The sequence below is a fragment of the Denticeps clupeoides genome, chromosome 19 (assembly GCF_900700375.1).
Source record: "Denticeps clupeoides chromosome 19, fDenClu1.1, whole genome shotgun sequence".
Taxonomy (NCBI): domain Eukaryota; kingdom Metazoa; phylum Chordata; class Actinopteri; order Clupeiformes; family Denticipitidae; genus Denticeps; species Denticeps clupeoides.
In genome coordinates, this window is record NC_041725.1 from 2,720,862 (window position 1) to 2,737,901 (window position 17,040).

The 17,040-nt window shown below is 42.8% G+C and overlaps 1 protein-coding gene across 6 annotated transcripts in view; it reads right to left on the reverse strand.

The window, feature by feature from the left end:
• Positions 1 to 17,040, reverse strand: part of sphkap (SPHK1 interactor, AKAP domain containing) — a 125,275-nt gene that overhangs the window by 4,217 nt on the left and 104,018 nt on the right. For 3 of the 6 annotated variants that reach the window (XM_028961149.1, XM_028961148.1, XM_028961150.1), the window contains 6 exons: positions 10,942 to 11,004; positions 10,204 to 10,332; positions 9,237 to 9,495; positions 3,531 to 7,008; positions 1,161 to 1,349; positions 314 to 397 (listed from right to left, as the gene is read on the reverse strand). In XM_028961149.1, coding sequence (XP_028816982.1) covers positions 314 to 397; positions 1,161 to 1,349; positions 3,531 to 7,008; positions 9,237 to 9,495; positions 10,204 to 10,332; positions 10,942 to 11,004 — 4,202 coding nt within the window. The remainder of the gene's footprint in view (positions 1 to 313; positions 398 to 1,160; positions 1,350 to 3,530; positions 7,009 to 9,236; positions 9,496 to 10,203; positions 10,333 to 10,941; positions 11,005 to 17,040) is intronic. The other 3 variants (XM_028961151.1, XM_028961153.1, XM_028961152.1) reach the window with 3 other exon arrangements.

A 17,040-nucleotide genomic window follows, 5' to 3' on the forward strand; every position in this document is an offset into this window, starting at 1 on the left:
GGGCTCTGGCTCAATATACTGGCATATACGATCCCCAAAAAGCTACTTACATTACTAACAGATTGTGATAGTTATGTATATGTACTGGGTGGAATATCTTCACGTCCAGTGTCAGAACAATCACATGATAATCATTATCAAGATCAAGCTTGGTCAATATGTATTCCTAAAACTATAAAACGAACTATTCTGATGATGCTAAAAACCTAAAAATGTTACAAGGTCACAATAGAAACCCAAAAAAAGGTGTTCCTGGAATTTTTATGTTCCTATTATATTCCATGATGTTTGTAGATGTTAAGCATGTGGTTACCTGGTCACTTGCCTTTGTGAGGAAACTTCAGAAAAAGTCTCCACATGTGTTAGTCCCAAACTCGATGCACTGCTGTTTCCATTCCTGAGGAGTGAAATGTGTCAGACAACACACACACACACACACACAAGCAGGTTCAGCAGTGAAGAGTCAGAAAGAATTCACATTGATGGTGCATGGTGTTAGCTCAACACACACAGCTGTGCCAGAGCTGAGGTGGGGACCGTCTGCTGGGGTGAATGTTTTATGTAGGTGAGGGCAGCTGGGTGCCGGGTGGGTCAGTGGACGGATGAGGCGGACCCAGCGGACCCTTCCATAGAACAAAGAGAGAAGAAATCAGAGGTGGAGAACTCAGGCGGGTGTGGCACAGCGGTAAAACAGAACGACACCGTACCCATCTCCATGGGTGGCTGCACAGATGAACTGATGAACACACACGACATGATACAACACCACTCTCTCTTTGAAAAGCCCTGCTGAGACGTCTACTTCACACATGTCATCTATTTTTCATCCGTTTCAGCTCTGACTGCAGAAAGAACCAACCACAGTTTCAGCTCTCTCCTCATGCTCAGAACAAACTAGCACATTTGGCAAAGCGAAGTGTGTGTGTGTGTGTGTGTGTGTGTGTGAGAGTGTTGAACCTAGTCCAACAGAAAGGATGGTATCCTGGCACAACACTATGGTTAGCAGTTAGCAGTTAGCAGTGGTAGCATTAGCGTTTCGATGTTAGCATTAGAGCATAGATGGAGCTGCTATGCTTGGCTGGAAGAGGCGGCATGAAGGGGAACTGGCAGCACAGCGGCGGGAGAGAGCAGAGAAGTGGTTGAATGGAAGGAACACTGACCCCTCACTCAGTTGAGTAAAGCTACTTGTGTCCTCGTGGGGGTCATCGTCAGGGGCAACGACCTGGGCCCAGCTGCCTGAACCGCTGTCCTCACTGCTGTTGCTGAGGGAGCGGCGTTGCGCCTCTTCACTCTCTCCAACAGGGGGCGCTGCGGGAGCCTTAGCCACCCTGTCCCTGTCTATGTCATCACTGAGGGCGGGGGGTAAAGGGGGTAAAAGTGCATAATCACCCTGAGACTCCTCAATCTCCTCAGTGAAATTTTCTGAACTGGTCTTTGACGTGACGTAAGAAAAAGTGCATTTTCGAAAGTCAACCTTTTGCATGTCTTTAATCCCAGTGTTTTAAGTGGAAGTGCATTCACTTGCGCTCAGTTCTTCCGAATCAATGAAACACCACAATGCTGGGAGAAGCTCTCATTTAGCCTACCGGAGAGCTCGATTTAACTGAAGCAAACATGTCCCACCAGACAGAAAACCCACTGGACACTGCCGTTTCCTCCACGATCAGATGGTGCACAGAAGGGGGTGCACAATATGGCACAACACCGGTGTTCCAGCTGCACTCAGTTTCAGCAACTGTCTAATTTGTCACCCCTCTGAATGAGTTTCAGTCTAATCGTTGCCATGTTGCCTTGGTAGGCTAAACAAGAGCTTCTCACATGATTGCAGTATGTTGTTCATTCAGAAAAAGATTTTGTTCCATAGGGTTGTGAAGTAAAATTGTTCAACATAGAAGGATTTAATCAGTTTACTTTGTTTTGTTCATTGCAAACCTGAACACATCATCAAATGTTCAAACAGGATTAGAACAATCACAATAGCATGACTTCATCATCATCATCACTGGCTAGAAATATGTAATATTAAAGAAACTAACTAACTTGAGCTTCTCCAGTCTGATTGTTTACCTTTCCAAAATGGCGTCACAGACAACGCATGTGATTAACAAAGACTGACACTGGTCTTTGTTATAATGCACTTAAATTTAATGATGATTGGAGTGGACTGGAAGTGAACCTATTCATAGACTGGTAGGCTTCTACTGCTTTAAAAAATATTAATGAAAACATTTTTTTGCAAATGTCATATTTTTTTTGTCAAAAACATGACAAGACCACCAGCTATAATGCAATTAAAATCGGGACCCTGCTATATTGATTGTTTATCTCTTTTTAAAGTGACACCGATTGTTCTGCATCTTTGTCACTGTGCTCCAGTTAATAAAGGGATCATTTAAAAGGGCCACATAATTTTTTAAACCTAATGTTTTTCACTCCCTATCATGGGAAGAATACATAGAGAAGCACAACTACTTAATTTGCATTTGTCAGTAGTACCAATATTCATTGTGTGTTTTTGAAGCATTTTCAGGCTGAAACACAAGATTAAAAGGGATCTGAATAGAGCGTTGAGTTCATGGCAACGTTGAAAGAGCCTTGAGCCATGTCTGCAGGCTTTGTTAAATACAATTTGTCATAGTAAAACTAGTATTTTGACCTCTAAAATTGGCATGGGTTGTGCCATTATGATTTAGATTTTTACTTCTTGTGTCACAGAACCTTATTTGTAGCTTACTGTGTGAATACATTGTGCCTCAGTATTCATAAAATCTCCTTGGATGTTACAGTCACCCTGAGATCCCACAGTCTGGGCATGAAGTCACCAAGAAGCATCAGAGGCAATTTAAACCATATGATTTAAATGCTCAGGTAGGGGATGAATGTAGAAAAATACAGAAAGAAGAAACTGAAAGACACTGGAATTTAACAGACACAGACAGTGAATGACTGAGTGGTGAGTAGATCTAACAAGATAATAACTATTTTATATATACCCCCTAGAGACAATGGATAAAGGGACAAACAGTCCAAATTCTCAGCAAATTCAAAAAGGTTGAGCTGGATCAAAAAAAAAACCCTGAGTTTACCAAAAGGCATGTGGGAATTCTGCATCATGAGAAAGGTGGAATGAAAATAGTGCCCCACATTTCTGTTGAGGCTCACACAGCATATGGAGTTTGTATAGGAACAAAGACAAGAAATAACTGCTTGATAGTTATCTGTACCTTGAAGAGGAGAAACTCTTTTGTTAGAGTGTAATTATTTCACACCCAGAGGTCGAACTTTAATTATGATTTAAATGCGCTGATGGCCAGCTCTCACGCACCTCATTCTGCTCCCATTTATACACCACACATGCACAGTAGCACATGCATTGTTGCCAGACACCTGATTGGTTACATTTCATTACATTATATAGCTTTTTGCAGATTCTTTGATCCAAAAGGGATTATAATCTAGCAATCAGAACATGTTTGTAAATGCTAATGTCTGCAAACAGTAAGCACATAGAACCAGACCATATAACCCACCTGGCTCTTCTGGTAGGTGTCCTTTCTCTGCCACTCTGTATGATGCATTCTTTCTGCTGAATCTGTGCCCTCATCTCCTCCTTGTGATCAGGTTCAATGTGGATCAGGGGGACTTCTCGGGGCCCTGCTCTTGATTGCGGACCCCCAATGGCTGCACCCTCACCACTCTCTTGGCGCTCCAGACTCGACCAGCTCTGCCCACTTCTAGGTCTGGACTGCCTGAAACCCTGCCTTCTATCAGCTACAGGAACTGAACGTAGAGGATTCTGACCAGATGCTTCCTGTTGTCCTGCACCCAAGACAGACTTCCCACTTTCCACAATGTCAGCAGCAAGGCGGTTGGCAAAGTGTTGGACGCCAGGTTGAGACTCACAGGGTGGGAGGTCAAGGTCCATACTGTCTTCTGATGCATCAGCTATGATTTTGTTCTTGCGCATCAGGCTCTCAATGGAACTGGACCAAGTGTCATGGATCAGCATGTCAGTAATCTGGTCAGTCTGTCCTCGTTGGTAAAGGCAAGAGTCCGACTTGCAAAGTCCGGTGGCAGAAACTGTGTTTGTGGGAAAGATGTTAAGTCCTGATTCTCCATGAATGTTTCTTGGAAAACCATCAAAGGAGTTGGCTTTGATGGGCGAATTCACTGTTAACCGTGAATCTGAGGAGCGCCGGTCGGGCACAGATGACTGTCGGATGCAGAAGGGACTTCTGAGAGTTGGTGGCAAAAGGCTGTTGCTCCACTCCTTGGTCTTCCTGGCACTGCTGTAGTGGTCTTTGCTGTCTCTGTCCATGTTTCTTAGCATGAAGCGGTAGAACTCCTCTGTGATGCTTTCAGTACTTGACTGTTTGGATAGACAGCAGGAGGACGTCCTCACGTTCAGATGGCCGTTCTTTTTGGTGGCAGCTTGCTGCACCGCAGCAGCCAGGATGTTACTTGCACTCTTCCCAGCATAGTAGTCCAGCAGCAGGTCAAAGCCACGGCCCTCTGTCTCCATTTGATTCACCATGAATCGAGAGAACTCATCAGTAATGCTTTCACAACTTGACTGCTTCGATATGGAGCTGCCCCGACTCAGGTTGGGTCCAAGCCGGCTGCCAGGACCCAGCATGTTAGCCATTCCGGAAGGATCAGCATCTTCTTCTGGAATGCTTTCATAGCTTGAGGCTTTCCCCCGGCTGCTCCATCGTTCGCACTGAAGTCGGCTGCGTGGGGATGAGCAGGAGGGAGATGATGTGGGCCCCTGCTGACCTTGTTTAGACATGTCAATCACATTGAGCTCAGGGCAGTTCATAATGCGTGCGGTCACTTCTGAGGCAAACAGGGCAAAAGGGTCGGTGGCTACCGAATTAGTGGTGGGTTCTGGGTCGAGGCCAACGGTCTCATCCACAACGCGATTAACTAGCCGCTCCATCAGCTCTGGCTGCTCCTCTGTTTTGCGTTTGATCTCACTGAGACGCGGGGGGCGGTGTTTTTTAGCGGATGTCGGACTGGTGCAGTTCTGTGCCTCCTTTCTACGCAGGGCATTGGCCACTGATCGGCAAGGATGGAGGTATCCACTCTCTAACCCCTCACCTGCCACCCCAGTGCCTCCTCCTTTCAGAGCACAAAACCAAGGCTGCTTACCGCTCGAGTTTTCCAAGCAGATAGCCGCTAGCTCTGTTGCCATAGACACAACGGTGGCGGCAAGGTCTTCTGCAAAACAAGTGATCGGTGTTCTTGTCTCAGTCCCGGTGCCGTCCATTTTTAGTGCGGTCAGGGCTCCAACAGATGAGGTTAGAGACTGCTGTGGGGAAAGTGTGGACACCTTAACCTCCTGGCTTCTACTCCTGAGCCTGTCAGAGGAAGGGTTGTGCCGAGGGGAGTTATCGCAGGATGGCAACTTAGCTTCGCTTTCCGAATTAGAGTTATCCCGAAACGCAATCAATGTGCTCTGGTTGTGTCGCCGCTGGTCACCTGAAATCTTCTCTCTTGTTTCGTCTGTCACAAAAGCGAACCGCTGTTCTCCACTTAGGTTCCGTGTTCGCTGTGGTGAGCTGCTGTTGCTGCTTTTACCTTGCTGGCTAGGCCTGGGAACTCGCCGTGACGGACTTAATATCCCCCTGGAAGCAGACGAAGCCCCACAGTTTCCCTCCTCCAGTCTTTCAGCAAAGCTCTTTTGATGACATTTGGAAATGTCACTGATTTTCCTTGCTGTGATGCAGAAGATGTCAAAGAGCACACTGTTCGTGCTCTCACGCAAATACCTTTCAAAGTCTGGTACGTCTTTCTCTTGGCCCTCCATCTCTTTCCTCTTTTCAGTCTTCTCCAGAGCATGTCGAAAAATGGTCTCTGAAATCCCTCGCACAAAATCATCTACCTCTGACTCCTCTACCATACCAGACCTTTGGGGTGTCTTCGTGATCCCGTCCACAATCTTGTCATGGGTGGCTTCTAGGAAGTGTGCCACGCTGCGGTACTCCTGCTTTAATGTCAAGACAGCCGACGCCTCTTGGAGGAGCACATCTGCCACACTGGCTCGAAAGCCATCGACCGTTGTGCCCTCGGCGACGCTGGCGTGAAGGGTGATGGCTGACGTTGCCTGCGCCGCAGAGAGAAGCCCCAGAGATGTGGAATAGAGCTCCAACGGATCCTCGGTGTCGCCACAGCTGATCTCCTCAGCTAGATCCACCACGGCCACGGCCCCTGCCACCTGTGCCATGCCGCACATGGCGGTTGAGAAGGAGTAGTCGGTTTCACTCTGTCCATCTTCCACCTCTTCTTCCTCCTCCTTGTCATACTCCTCCTCGTCTAGGTCGACAGGGTCAAGTGTGAGGTGTTCAGTGACCTGAGGGGTGGAGATCGTGCCAACAACACTAGCAGCACATGCTAATGCTACTTCCACTGGCTTGGCTGTGTGGATTGGTGATCCGTGGTGATGCTGCTTGCGCCGGTTGTGTGGAGCATCTGTACCGGACCGCTTGTGCTGATCACAGGACTGTGTGCTGCTAGTTCTGCCAGAGGCGCCATCAAGCTCTGTGCTCTCTGGCCACTCTGCAGCATCGTCACTGTTGTCAGGACTCTGAACAATCACAATTTTTGGGAGTTCAAATGAACAGGCCCTGGCCCGAGGGACACCTTTACTTTCTGACTCTGATGACGGTTTGGACACGCTGACAGCCACCTCTGGGGCAAAAGAGGTTTCATCTTGGGACAAACGGATGAAGGCATCTTGCAGCACAGACTCTGCAAGGTTGGTGGCATAATGGCCTGTTGACTCCTTGGTTTGATGTGTGGGTTGGTGTGATGGGGAGGCAGTGGCAACCTGGGAATGTCGTGTCCTGGAGGAGTTTTGGGAGGAGGATGAACAGGAGGAGGGGCAGAGCGTGGGCTCTGACCCATCACTTTCATCTCTTTGCAAACCTCTTCCCCGCTGACGCAAGCCAGACTGACGAGCTCTCAGCAATTCCACTGCTGACTCTCCAACATCTGCACTGTCTGGGTCTGCAGAAGGATACGTAGAAATAAACAGAAGACCAATGAAATATTTAACATTAAATATTGAAGAATAAAACACCCAACCAATAGTAAAGGAATCCCAGCGGAAGGTTGAAAATGTGGCATTTTACACTAGATGGGAGATGCCAGAGAGAAAGAGAGGAAAGTTCACTGTGGTGAAAGGTTCATTGAGCTGTGACTCGGTGGGAGAAATTACGAGGTGAGTCATCCGACGACACGTTATCAATAAAAACTACTGCTTCATGCTCTCGCTCACTCGCTCTCTCTTTCAGCTCCATAGAAAATAAAGATTTCTCTCTAGTATGATGCCATAAGGAATATTACATTGACTCGGTGGCGAAAATAACCTTCACAGCATACTGGGCCATTATTTCATGAGGAGATATATTGGCAAGTGGCTGCCGAGGCAATGATGTTGGATTTCTTTCAGGTTTTCAACTTCGAAGATCTGGGCCGCTTTAATGCATAACACAGGTGAATTCTTTTCTTTTTTTTATCTGCCGTAATGGCTGGGAAAAAGTCTGACTTGACCAGTTGTAATGTCCCATGTTTTGTACAGCTTTGTCAGCTGTAATTTGTATGGAATATAGAATGTTTGTATTGTATATACTGAAGATGTGTTTTGGACTAAAACTGTTAAATGAATGCATGACGTGAATATTGTCCTCACAAACAAAACACCTGCTCTGTGCAATGATTTATTGATGACAGTGTTTTTGCCGTTTGATCCTGACACAATACAAGCCCAGATAGAACAGCTGGGTGACCTATACATGTTAGCAAATGCTTTACTACATAACACATCTTGTATGTACTCACGGTTATGCACAGACATTGAAGGGGAAGGGTGGGGTCGGGCAGGTGCTCAAGATGAAATGAAGGCCATGTTATTTATTTACTGGACGTGCAAGGGCCATCAATACTTTATAGGCTATATTTTCAAAGCTTTTGCAAAGAAATATGTGCACCTATTAGTATGCTTCCAATTTGAATAAGCAGGTTTTTCTGACGTTGAACAAAGGAGCCTAATGGAGATTACCTCTACATTTTTAAAGAGATTAGAATGCTTGTTATTAGATCAACGTCATCTTCTTAAATGTCATGGCCTGGCAGACCCATAATCGGAAGGCTGCGGGTTCAAATCTCGAAACGGCAAGGTGCCACTGAGCAAAGCACCGTCCCCACACACTGCTCCCCGGGCGCCTGTCATGGCTGCCCACTGCTCACTGAGGGTGATGGTTAAAAGCAGAGGACACATTAAGTTGTGTCACCGCGTGCTGTGCTGCAGTGTTTCACAATGACAATCACTTTCTCTTCACTTGTGTCAAAGTGAATTGATTTCCCCTCGAGTTTCAATTATTTCATCTTCCATAATTTGATTCTTTCTAAAAACCTTTGTCAGCCCCTTGGACATCATGAATGACACAAAACCTACTTTCCAAAGTTCAAACCAAAGACAAAGTCTGCCATTTTATTCTTCATAAAATAGCTATAATAACCTGTTTTGTCAGAAGAATGCTGCTCCACTGCATTTTGTGTTCTACTCCAAAAATATTCAGAATGATTATTCATTAGAATAGGACATTTGCATAATTGACATTGTTAGCTGTCACTTTGTTATTCTGTGGGACTGATATGTGGTGATTATTCAGCTTTTGTTCAGCTGCACAGCTCTTATCTGATGCAGGGTGGTAGGGGTAATGGCATAGTACAGAGACTGGTACAGATCCTGGAGCACATGGCTGCTTAGAGAGTGCTGCTGGGATTAATGTGCTGAAACTGAAAGATCATAATGCAGCTTGGTTGTAGTTGGAGTAAATGGTAGTTAGGGGTAAGTTGCCTAGTGGGTAACACACTCACCACAAAGTCACAGGTTCAAACTCCACTTACTACCATTGTGTCCCTGAGCAAGACACTTGACCCTGAGTGTCTCCAGTGGGACTGTCCCTGTCACTACTGATTGTAAGGTGCTCTGGATAAGGGCGTCTGGTAAATGTAATAAATGTAAATGTCTGCCTACTGAGCCACAAAGTCTTAAATTATTCATTCAATTCCTGTTTCCACCATTGACTGAGCTGCACACTGAATCAGGTGCTACACCAGGGACCCTGCTGTAGCCCGATGGAAGAAGTCGCTCTGCCTAGGAGTCAAACGAATAAATGCAAATGTTCGCCAGGATTTATTCCCCCGTGTTTTCAGGCCAGCGCACTCACCGCTTCTAAAGAAATCTTCCTCGCTGTCCTCTCCCAGATGCTCAGAGGCTGTGAGGAAGTCTTCTTCTATGGAGGACACGGACCGGTTAGTGTCATCGTCTGACACACGCTGACCAGCCCATCGGGTGTGACGCTGTCTCTCCTTCCCTGACTGCAGGCCGATCAGGAACTTGTTTATTTCGAAAATGATGCTGCTTGGCTGGGTAGAGTGACGCCTCCGTGCACACTGAACCAGACACACATCGACTGCATGCTGGGTCTGACATATAGAGAATACACATACAACATATGTTATGTATATATATATATACACACACACACACACACACATATATATATATGTATATATATGTATATATATATATAGGGTGGTAGTAGCCTAGTGGTTAACACACTTGCCTATGAACTAGAAGACCCAGGTTCAAATCCCACTTACTACCATTCAGTCTGCCTGAAATGCCAAGCAGTGATTCAAAGTACCCAGCAGTACAGCGCCATCTACAGCAGTGGAGGTTGTAGTCGCATGCTCATTCTCATCTCTGCTGACCTCACTAAAGAAAACGATTTATAGCACCACCCGGTGGACTATATTTATATAGAAAAATACATATATTTGATATCCCTGTATCGATACAATAAAACCACATAAAATATTGTGATATATTGCTGTATCAACATATACTAATTTTAATGCATTCGTATTTGCTTAGTTTAGGAAGTATTGTCAAAAACCATTCAGTTCCCAGTCCTATTTCAGCCAGCAGAAATCTTTTACATTTACTAATTTTTAGCAGACACTCTTGTCCAAAGCTATGTACAACCTCATAAATAATGCACTGGTTGCAACAGACGCGGAGAGACATGATGCAATCACAAGTCACATCATCTGCTGGAGCAAATGTAGCTCTGATGATCCATTATAGCTCCAGGCTCTATCTAGCAATATTCGGCTATCAGCACAACTCACCGGCTGGGTGCGTTCAGGAGGGTGGGGTGGCTTCAGGCCGCTCAGCAAGAGGATCTCATTCTCTTTAGGCTGCCGTCCCGCCAGAGACTCCACCAGCCGGGGCAACTCCAGAGACACAGAGGCCAACCTCTGTTAAGGGAAAGAACATTTGTGGGAGGGCAAATAGATTGGTTGGATTTTCTTGAGGACATGGGCTATTGCATTTATTAAATATGAATACGATTTTATTTATTTTATTTGTAGACTAAAGTTGGCAACAAAATATTAGATGATTCAGAACTGTTGTGAATATAATGACAAATTAATTGGAAACTAACTGTAAATGCCAAATAATTTCTCAAATATTGAAAAAAAACTATTACTAAAATTAATATATCCATATTATCCTTTACATTTACATGCATCTTTGATCTGTCTGTTTTATGAGCTGTTCTCTTATCTTGTTCTAACCAAGTATTAATGAGAGGCCTTGGAACATTGGAATTTTTTACAAATCCCTGGTCCAACCACACCACTAAATTTACCCTTGGCAATCTGAAGCAAAGCATGTGGCTCTTTAATTTTTTTATAGTTCATTTAGTTTTTGTTTATCTAGTGGGCAAAACTAACAAAAAACCCGTTTGGACAGACACACACACGCTCACACTCAACCATGTTAATTATCTTCTTAGGTGCTTAGCTTGTTCCTGAGGCAACCTAGGAATGAGACATAATGAGAGAGTGGGGAACGTCACGTACCTTAATACAGCTGTCATCATGGCAATCATCACCACTGTGGCGGTCCACGTTGACAAAGCAAATCTGCAAGGCAAGAGACACACAACCCATGTCAGTCTGCTTCTGCCGGTGCGGTATGAGCATACTTGCTTTATTTGCATACGAACAGCTGGTTCGCATGACACGTGTTCATATGATCTTACTGATATTTTATAGATTTTAGATTTGAACAGAAAGCACACACAGTTCTCTCTCACTGAAGGTCTAGTGAGAGAGATGTGTCTTCATGTTCTTATAATAATAACACAGTCTATAAACAAATAATACATAAATGCATACACTTAAAAGAGCATATTATCATATGCTCAAATATCCAAAATGCATCACAGAAAGGAAAGAATCAACCAAGATCAAGCCCTTTCAGCAAGTTATTAAGCTTTCGTGGCTTCCTACATTTATGTTAAATGAACAGAGCACATCTCATTAGCATGATGCTAATTACCCATTACCATGCAATATCATGACAGTAATGAGAGGAAACATTAAACGAGAATTGTACAGAATCTTTCATGATATTTCATAATAAAGGTTTTGAAAAAGCAAGTAAAATCTTGAAGGAAAAAGCAAGGACACTATTAAGCATTTTGTTCTAAATGAGAAAGCACTGCTATTACTTTTTCCTTTTAGTACTACACAGAGATGTCGTCAATATGTTGAATTCAGAAATTTGTTGTCAGCACTTTTGAAAATTACAAGATCGCTTTTGCATTTTGGTGCACAAATTATTAATATCATTAACCAAACCTGGCTTCCTTATTGCAATGAATGAAGCAGGTGAAGGAAGAGTTTGAATTAAGGGCGTCTGATAAATGCCGTAAATGTAAATGTAAATGTATACTGGACTCCATGTTTTGGTTTCACCAAATTTAGCCACTAGCATCTACACTGCACCCCGCTCGGGAAGTGCACCACCCACTCCATGCAGCAAGAGTGTTACATGTCAATGCATAAGAAGGTCTAATGTTATGCTCAGATAAAACCTTACCATCAGTGAAACCAAAGGGGGCATAACGTAAAAAAAAAAAAAAGCAAATAATAAAACCAATTTAAAAAATTTTTAAGGGTATTGATTTATGCATTCCACAATTTCATATTTGTGGACATATTAAGGATTGCCCAGATATGCCATGAAATTCATATTGAGATATAAATTTAACCATAGACAGTAGACGATATATTGCGGTATATAATTTGATAAGTAAATTTTAATATAACTGTGTTATAAAGGGAAAAGACACTGCAGCAGATACATCAACATATAGAATAACCGTATACCATATAAAACAATATCTGGCCAATTCTACTAAAAGTGGACTTTCTGTCATAGCCATAATAGCAGGAATTTGTATGATGAGTGATTATAAAAAAATGTCACCATTTTCTGTATTAAGCTGTAGAGTTGACATAAAAAGTAATGTCTGAGAAACAGGGAGTTGGAGTTTGACTCTTACCACCAGGTCTTTATATTTTTTATAAAGTATGCTATAGGCTGTAATTAAATGTGTAGCCATATTAGTTTTACTAGTGTACTTTTATTAGTGTACTTCTAGAAAAATCTTCTCATTGTCACATCATATTGACGTGGAAGTGAACCATAATGGTCATAAAAGTGTTATGAAGGCACTACACCCCAATTATGGAGGGTTAATTTGCACTCTGGGTGAACAAAATTAAGGGTTGTCATGGTAGTCATGACGCAAAATGGCAACTTAAACATAAAAAAAACAAGAACACACAGAGTTCCCTGACACAACCGATATTGGTGAGAGTGTTGCCCTTTTCACAGCGCTGTGGTTGCTACTGAAAATGCAGCAGCCTGTGATATTGTAATGTGTTTGACACACACACACACACACACACACACACACACACACACACACACACAGTCCTCACAACCACTATGACATATAAAATTAAAACAGAACAATAACCAAGGTGACACTTTCATCAACTAATAAAAAAACAAGAGAAAAATTATTAAAATAAACAATCCAATCAAAACGAATTTAGTTTTGTGGAAGGCAAAGACAATTTAGGAAGAGGAGGGAGGAGATCCAGTCAGAAATCATGCTTTGATTTCCTAATTAGAAGATGATAAAATGAGCCCCCCCCACACATAAAATGTCACAAAATGTACGGGAGAAGAAGTGCAGACACATGGCAAAATGGCACATTTCATGACGCTTTGTAAACCGTGTGGAGGTCAATCAGCAAACTTGACGCCACATTGACATGCGAGTCACCTTGAAATACATATAAAGGTTATGCTAACGTTATTTCTTGAGCTACTGCTGCTGTGGCTGCTTTCAAAATGCTGTATGAAGCTTAAACCGAGGACATGAAGCATGGAGCAGAAGATCAGGAACCGAAGGAAGGAAGAACATTCACAACCCACAGGAACAAGTGACAAGATTGAATCACAGTTTAAAACCACTTCAGTAAGAAGTATGTAAAAAAGATGGTTTTCAGTGTCATAGGTGACCTCAGGGTCACGGGAGAGCGGCACAACAGAGCAATGTGCTTTCTTTAAAATTCATCAAACCAGTATGGCATGGTACAAGCATATTTACTGATGGAAACGTTGATTTTGAAAAGGCAAACGTAATAACGGCACTTCCTCCTACGGTACAAACAAAGTTTTCAATGTTTGGAATTATGTCTGGGACATTTCCTGCACTGTGCACTCAGGTTTTTTTCTTTTTTTTTATAAATTTGTATTAAAATGATACAAAACCAAAAACAACATATATGACTAGTGTTCATTTAGACAGCAAATTTAGCTTTAGTCAGTCATTTTGGCATAAGGCATAATTCAGTGTCAAAAAAGTGGCAAAAACCAGTTGCAAATACACACCCTCACTCACACACACCCACACTGTAACAGCCCTTCAGCTCTGATGATTGATGTAATGCGACGGCAGACAGCTGATGAAGCTCTGCACTAATCACACCGCTCACACACCGCTGGCCATCCCTGACAGCTGCCGAGTTGCGATGACGCCAAAACGTGCTCATACGCAGAGAAACGCTCTGTTTATTGATGGGTGTCTGAGAGTATACTGACAGGCCAAATAAATGTGGATTATTGAAAAGAATGAATGCCATAGAACTGCTGCAAGACCCCCCGCCAGAATATTTTCATTACATTCTTGACTTAATGAGGCTCATGTCCCCATTTATAGACTAATAATTAATGTGTCAGGCAGGAACCAACATGGGTCATAATGAAAACACTCTGGTGGGGGTCCTGCAGGAATCTCTGGTGAAGCAACAGATTTTCATCATTTGTTTTATCTGTGTGTCCCGTCAATCTTTGAATTCATATCTGAATTCCTCCATCCATTCACATTGGCTAGACAAATCTATCTTCATAATATGATGAACCAGATGATTTATGTAGGTATAATTCTGCCAATAGGCGAAATGTACCATGTGTTTCTAATAAATATTCTAATCTAGAATCAGAATTCAAGATAAAGACTTAGCCTGTTGATACTTTATTGATAAGCCAGTTCTCCACATATGAAGGTCAATCGGACAGGCAACTGGAGAATCTGGTATATGGTATATTATGGCCAGTTTATATGCTAATAAGCTTGAGTACCCAATTGATCTGTGACGGGAATAGTTTGCATGCTATTAAGGTTGGTAGCTTGTTTTATGTCACACCCTTCAGGTCCTTTCAACAAGTCCTGCATCTTAAACTCGACTCCTCTCACTCATCTTAAGTGGCCCCTAAATGGCAAATGGCAAGGTACTCAGGAAAAGTTAGAGAAGGAAATGACAGTCGAACTGCAGAACCACAAACACTGCAGTCAGTATGATATACAAATGGACATTTGGATGGAAAGAAAACCCACATCATAATTAAAAGAAGGATATCAGAAATCAAATTAATGCCCCTAATACTAATATGTATTGTGGAAGTGATGTTAAACTGCGATATAATAATGCGATTAAACAACAGGAAATAACGTACTAATAATGAAGAGACATTGAAGTTGAGTTTTATCTTTATTAAATTATATTTAGTCTCACTTTCATTCATCAACAATATTACATGATATGTTTTGTTAGTTATCGTCACACTTCCAGCATTTTCATCTTGTCACGTCTTTGTCATGTGAAAAAGGCTCATTGATGAAGATATTTCGTCATAAATGTTACACACTATTTCACACTTATTAACATGGTCCTCACAACCACCAAATATTGTGCGAGATGTTGGTCGAGCTTCTCCAAGACTGTGTGTGTGTGTCTTTGATCCTGCTTAAGCTGTCACCGTGTTCAGGTGTTTGTGAATCTCTGTCTCTCTTCCCTCTCCTCCCTGGGGCTTTTTCTGTCATTTTTTTCCCCTTTCTGTCACTTCACCATCTTTCACTCCACCTCTCACTGTGTTCTCTCTGTTGCCATCATTCTTCCTCTTCTCCCTCTCTTCTTCTCTTAGCTTCTCTAATCTTAAACTGGTTTCATCTTGTCCTCTCGCAGGGAACTAAATGGCTCCTTTAATCTTTGGCCCCTTGTCTCTGACTTCAATATGGCTATACACACACACACACACACACACACACACACACACACACACACACACACACACACACACACAAAATGCAAGCCTGTGCCCACATTCATCTAAAAATCTCAATAAAGTATTTTAGGTGCACAGCCTCAGTTTTGGCTCTCAGGTCAGAGGGTCATAGGGACATTATGAAGAGGAGTCAAATGAAGTCAAATATCAGGCAAACAATGCACACACACACACACACTAAATAGAGAAAAGAGGCAGTACAAAAACAGCACATCAGGGAATGATCATACTGTACTTTACCCACCATCACATATCACAGTTTGGATATTTCTCCAGTCAACTTTACTGACAAACACAATCAACACAATGAAGTTTCTGTTTGTCCCCTAATTCCCTGATTGCTGTGTCCCATCCCTGTCACTACTGATTGTAAGTCACTCTGGATGAGGACATCTGGTAAAGTGCATAAATGTGAATGTAAAAAAGACATTTTGCTGTTTTGTCACTTCTTTACTCTGATTAAAATCCTGATTCATATTTATTTTCATCTTATATATTTCAAATGGATCAAATATATATTTGTAAACAATACTTATATTTGTTTAAAATGTTAATAAACTTTTATCAACAAATAATGTTGTTTGGTCAGCCATAATGTGCATAATCTGTTATGAAAATAGTGTGGAGTAAGGAGCTGTGGAGCTGTGATGTTTAATGACTGTGTCAGAGCACCTCCATCATTTATGGTGATTTGGTGTTATAAAGTCTTGTTGTGTTTTTACACGTGGTCCACTAATATACTTCAGGAATTGCCACCTTTTTTCCCAGGTAGAAATAATGTGGACATTTTAGAAACGCAGAGATTCAAAGTTCACTTCATATCAGCTAGAACAGGAGGATCTAATGACCCTCAGCAGGAAAAAAGCCAAGAATTATGGCTCCGGTGACCTTCTCATGACAAGCAGCTGTTTTTAAAGTGAGTGCAGAAGGTCTTGCTGGAGAAGTGTCTGTGCTCCTTCCTATAAATCTCAGGACAGCTGAGGAGCCACCAGGGACTGATGGGCCACAGCAGACTAATTAATTCCTGCCCATTAAGAGCCGCACCCACTGCCAGTCTGCCAGTCTGCGGGCGGCGCTCCAGCCGTGTTCAGTGGCTGGAGAGTGAGAGAGGAGCATTGGAATGGCATCCGTCTGCCAGATGAGGACTATCAGTCCTCTCCAGTGTCCTGTCGGGCTATTGTGGGGACACGTTTGCTTGCCGCCAACCTGATGGAGGTATCTGTTTCCCTGCCTTCCATAGCCACCTTGCTGTTGTCTACTGGAGACCCACCACAGGAAGGTGAAGGTGGTCCAGCATTTTTAAAATCAATTATTCAGCCATAAGATTCACAAAGAGTTTCTGGCTGGTTTGTATTTTCTGGACCTGAACTTTCCACAAATTTGTGTATACGTGTCCTTTTTACTACAAAACAGACTAATTTAAATTAATTTCATTTATCAATTGTCATTATCCAGAGTGATTTACAACCTGT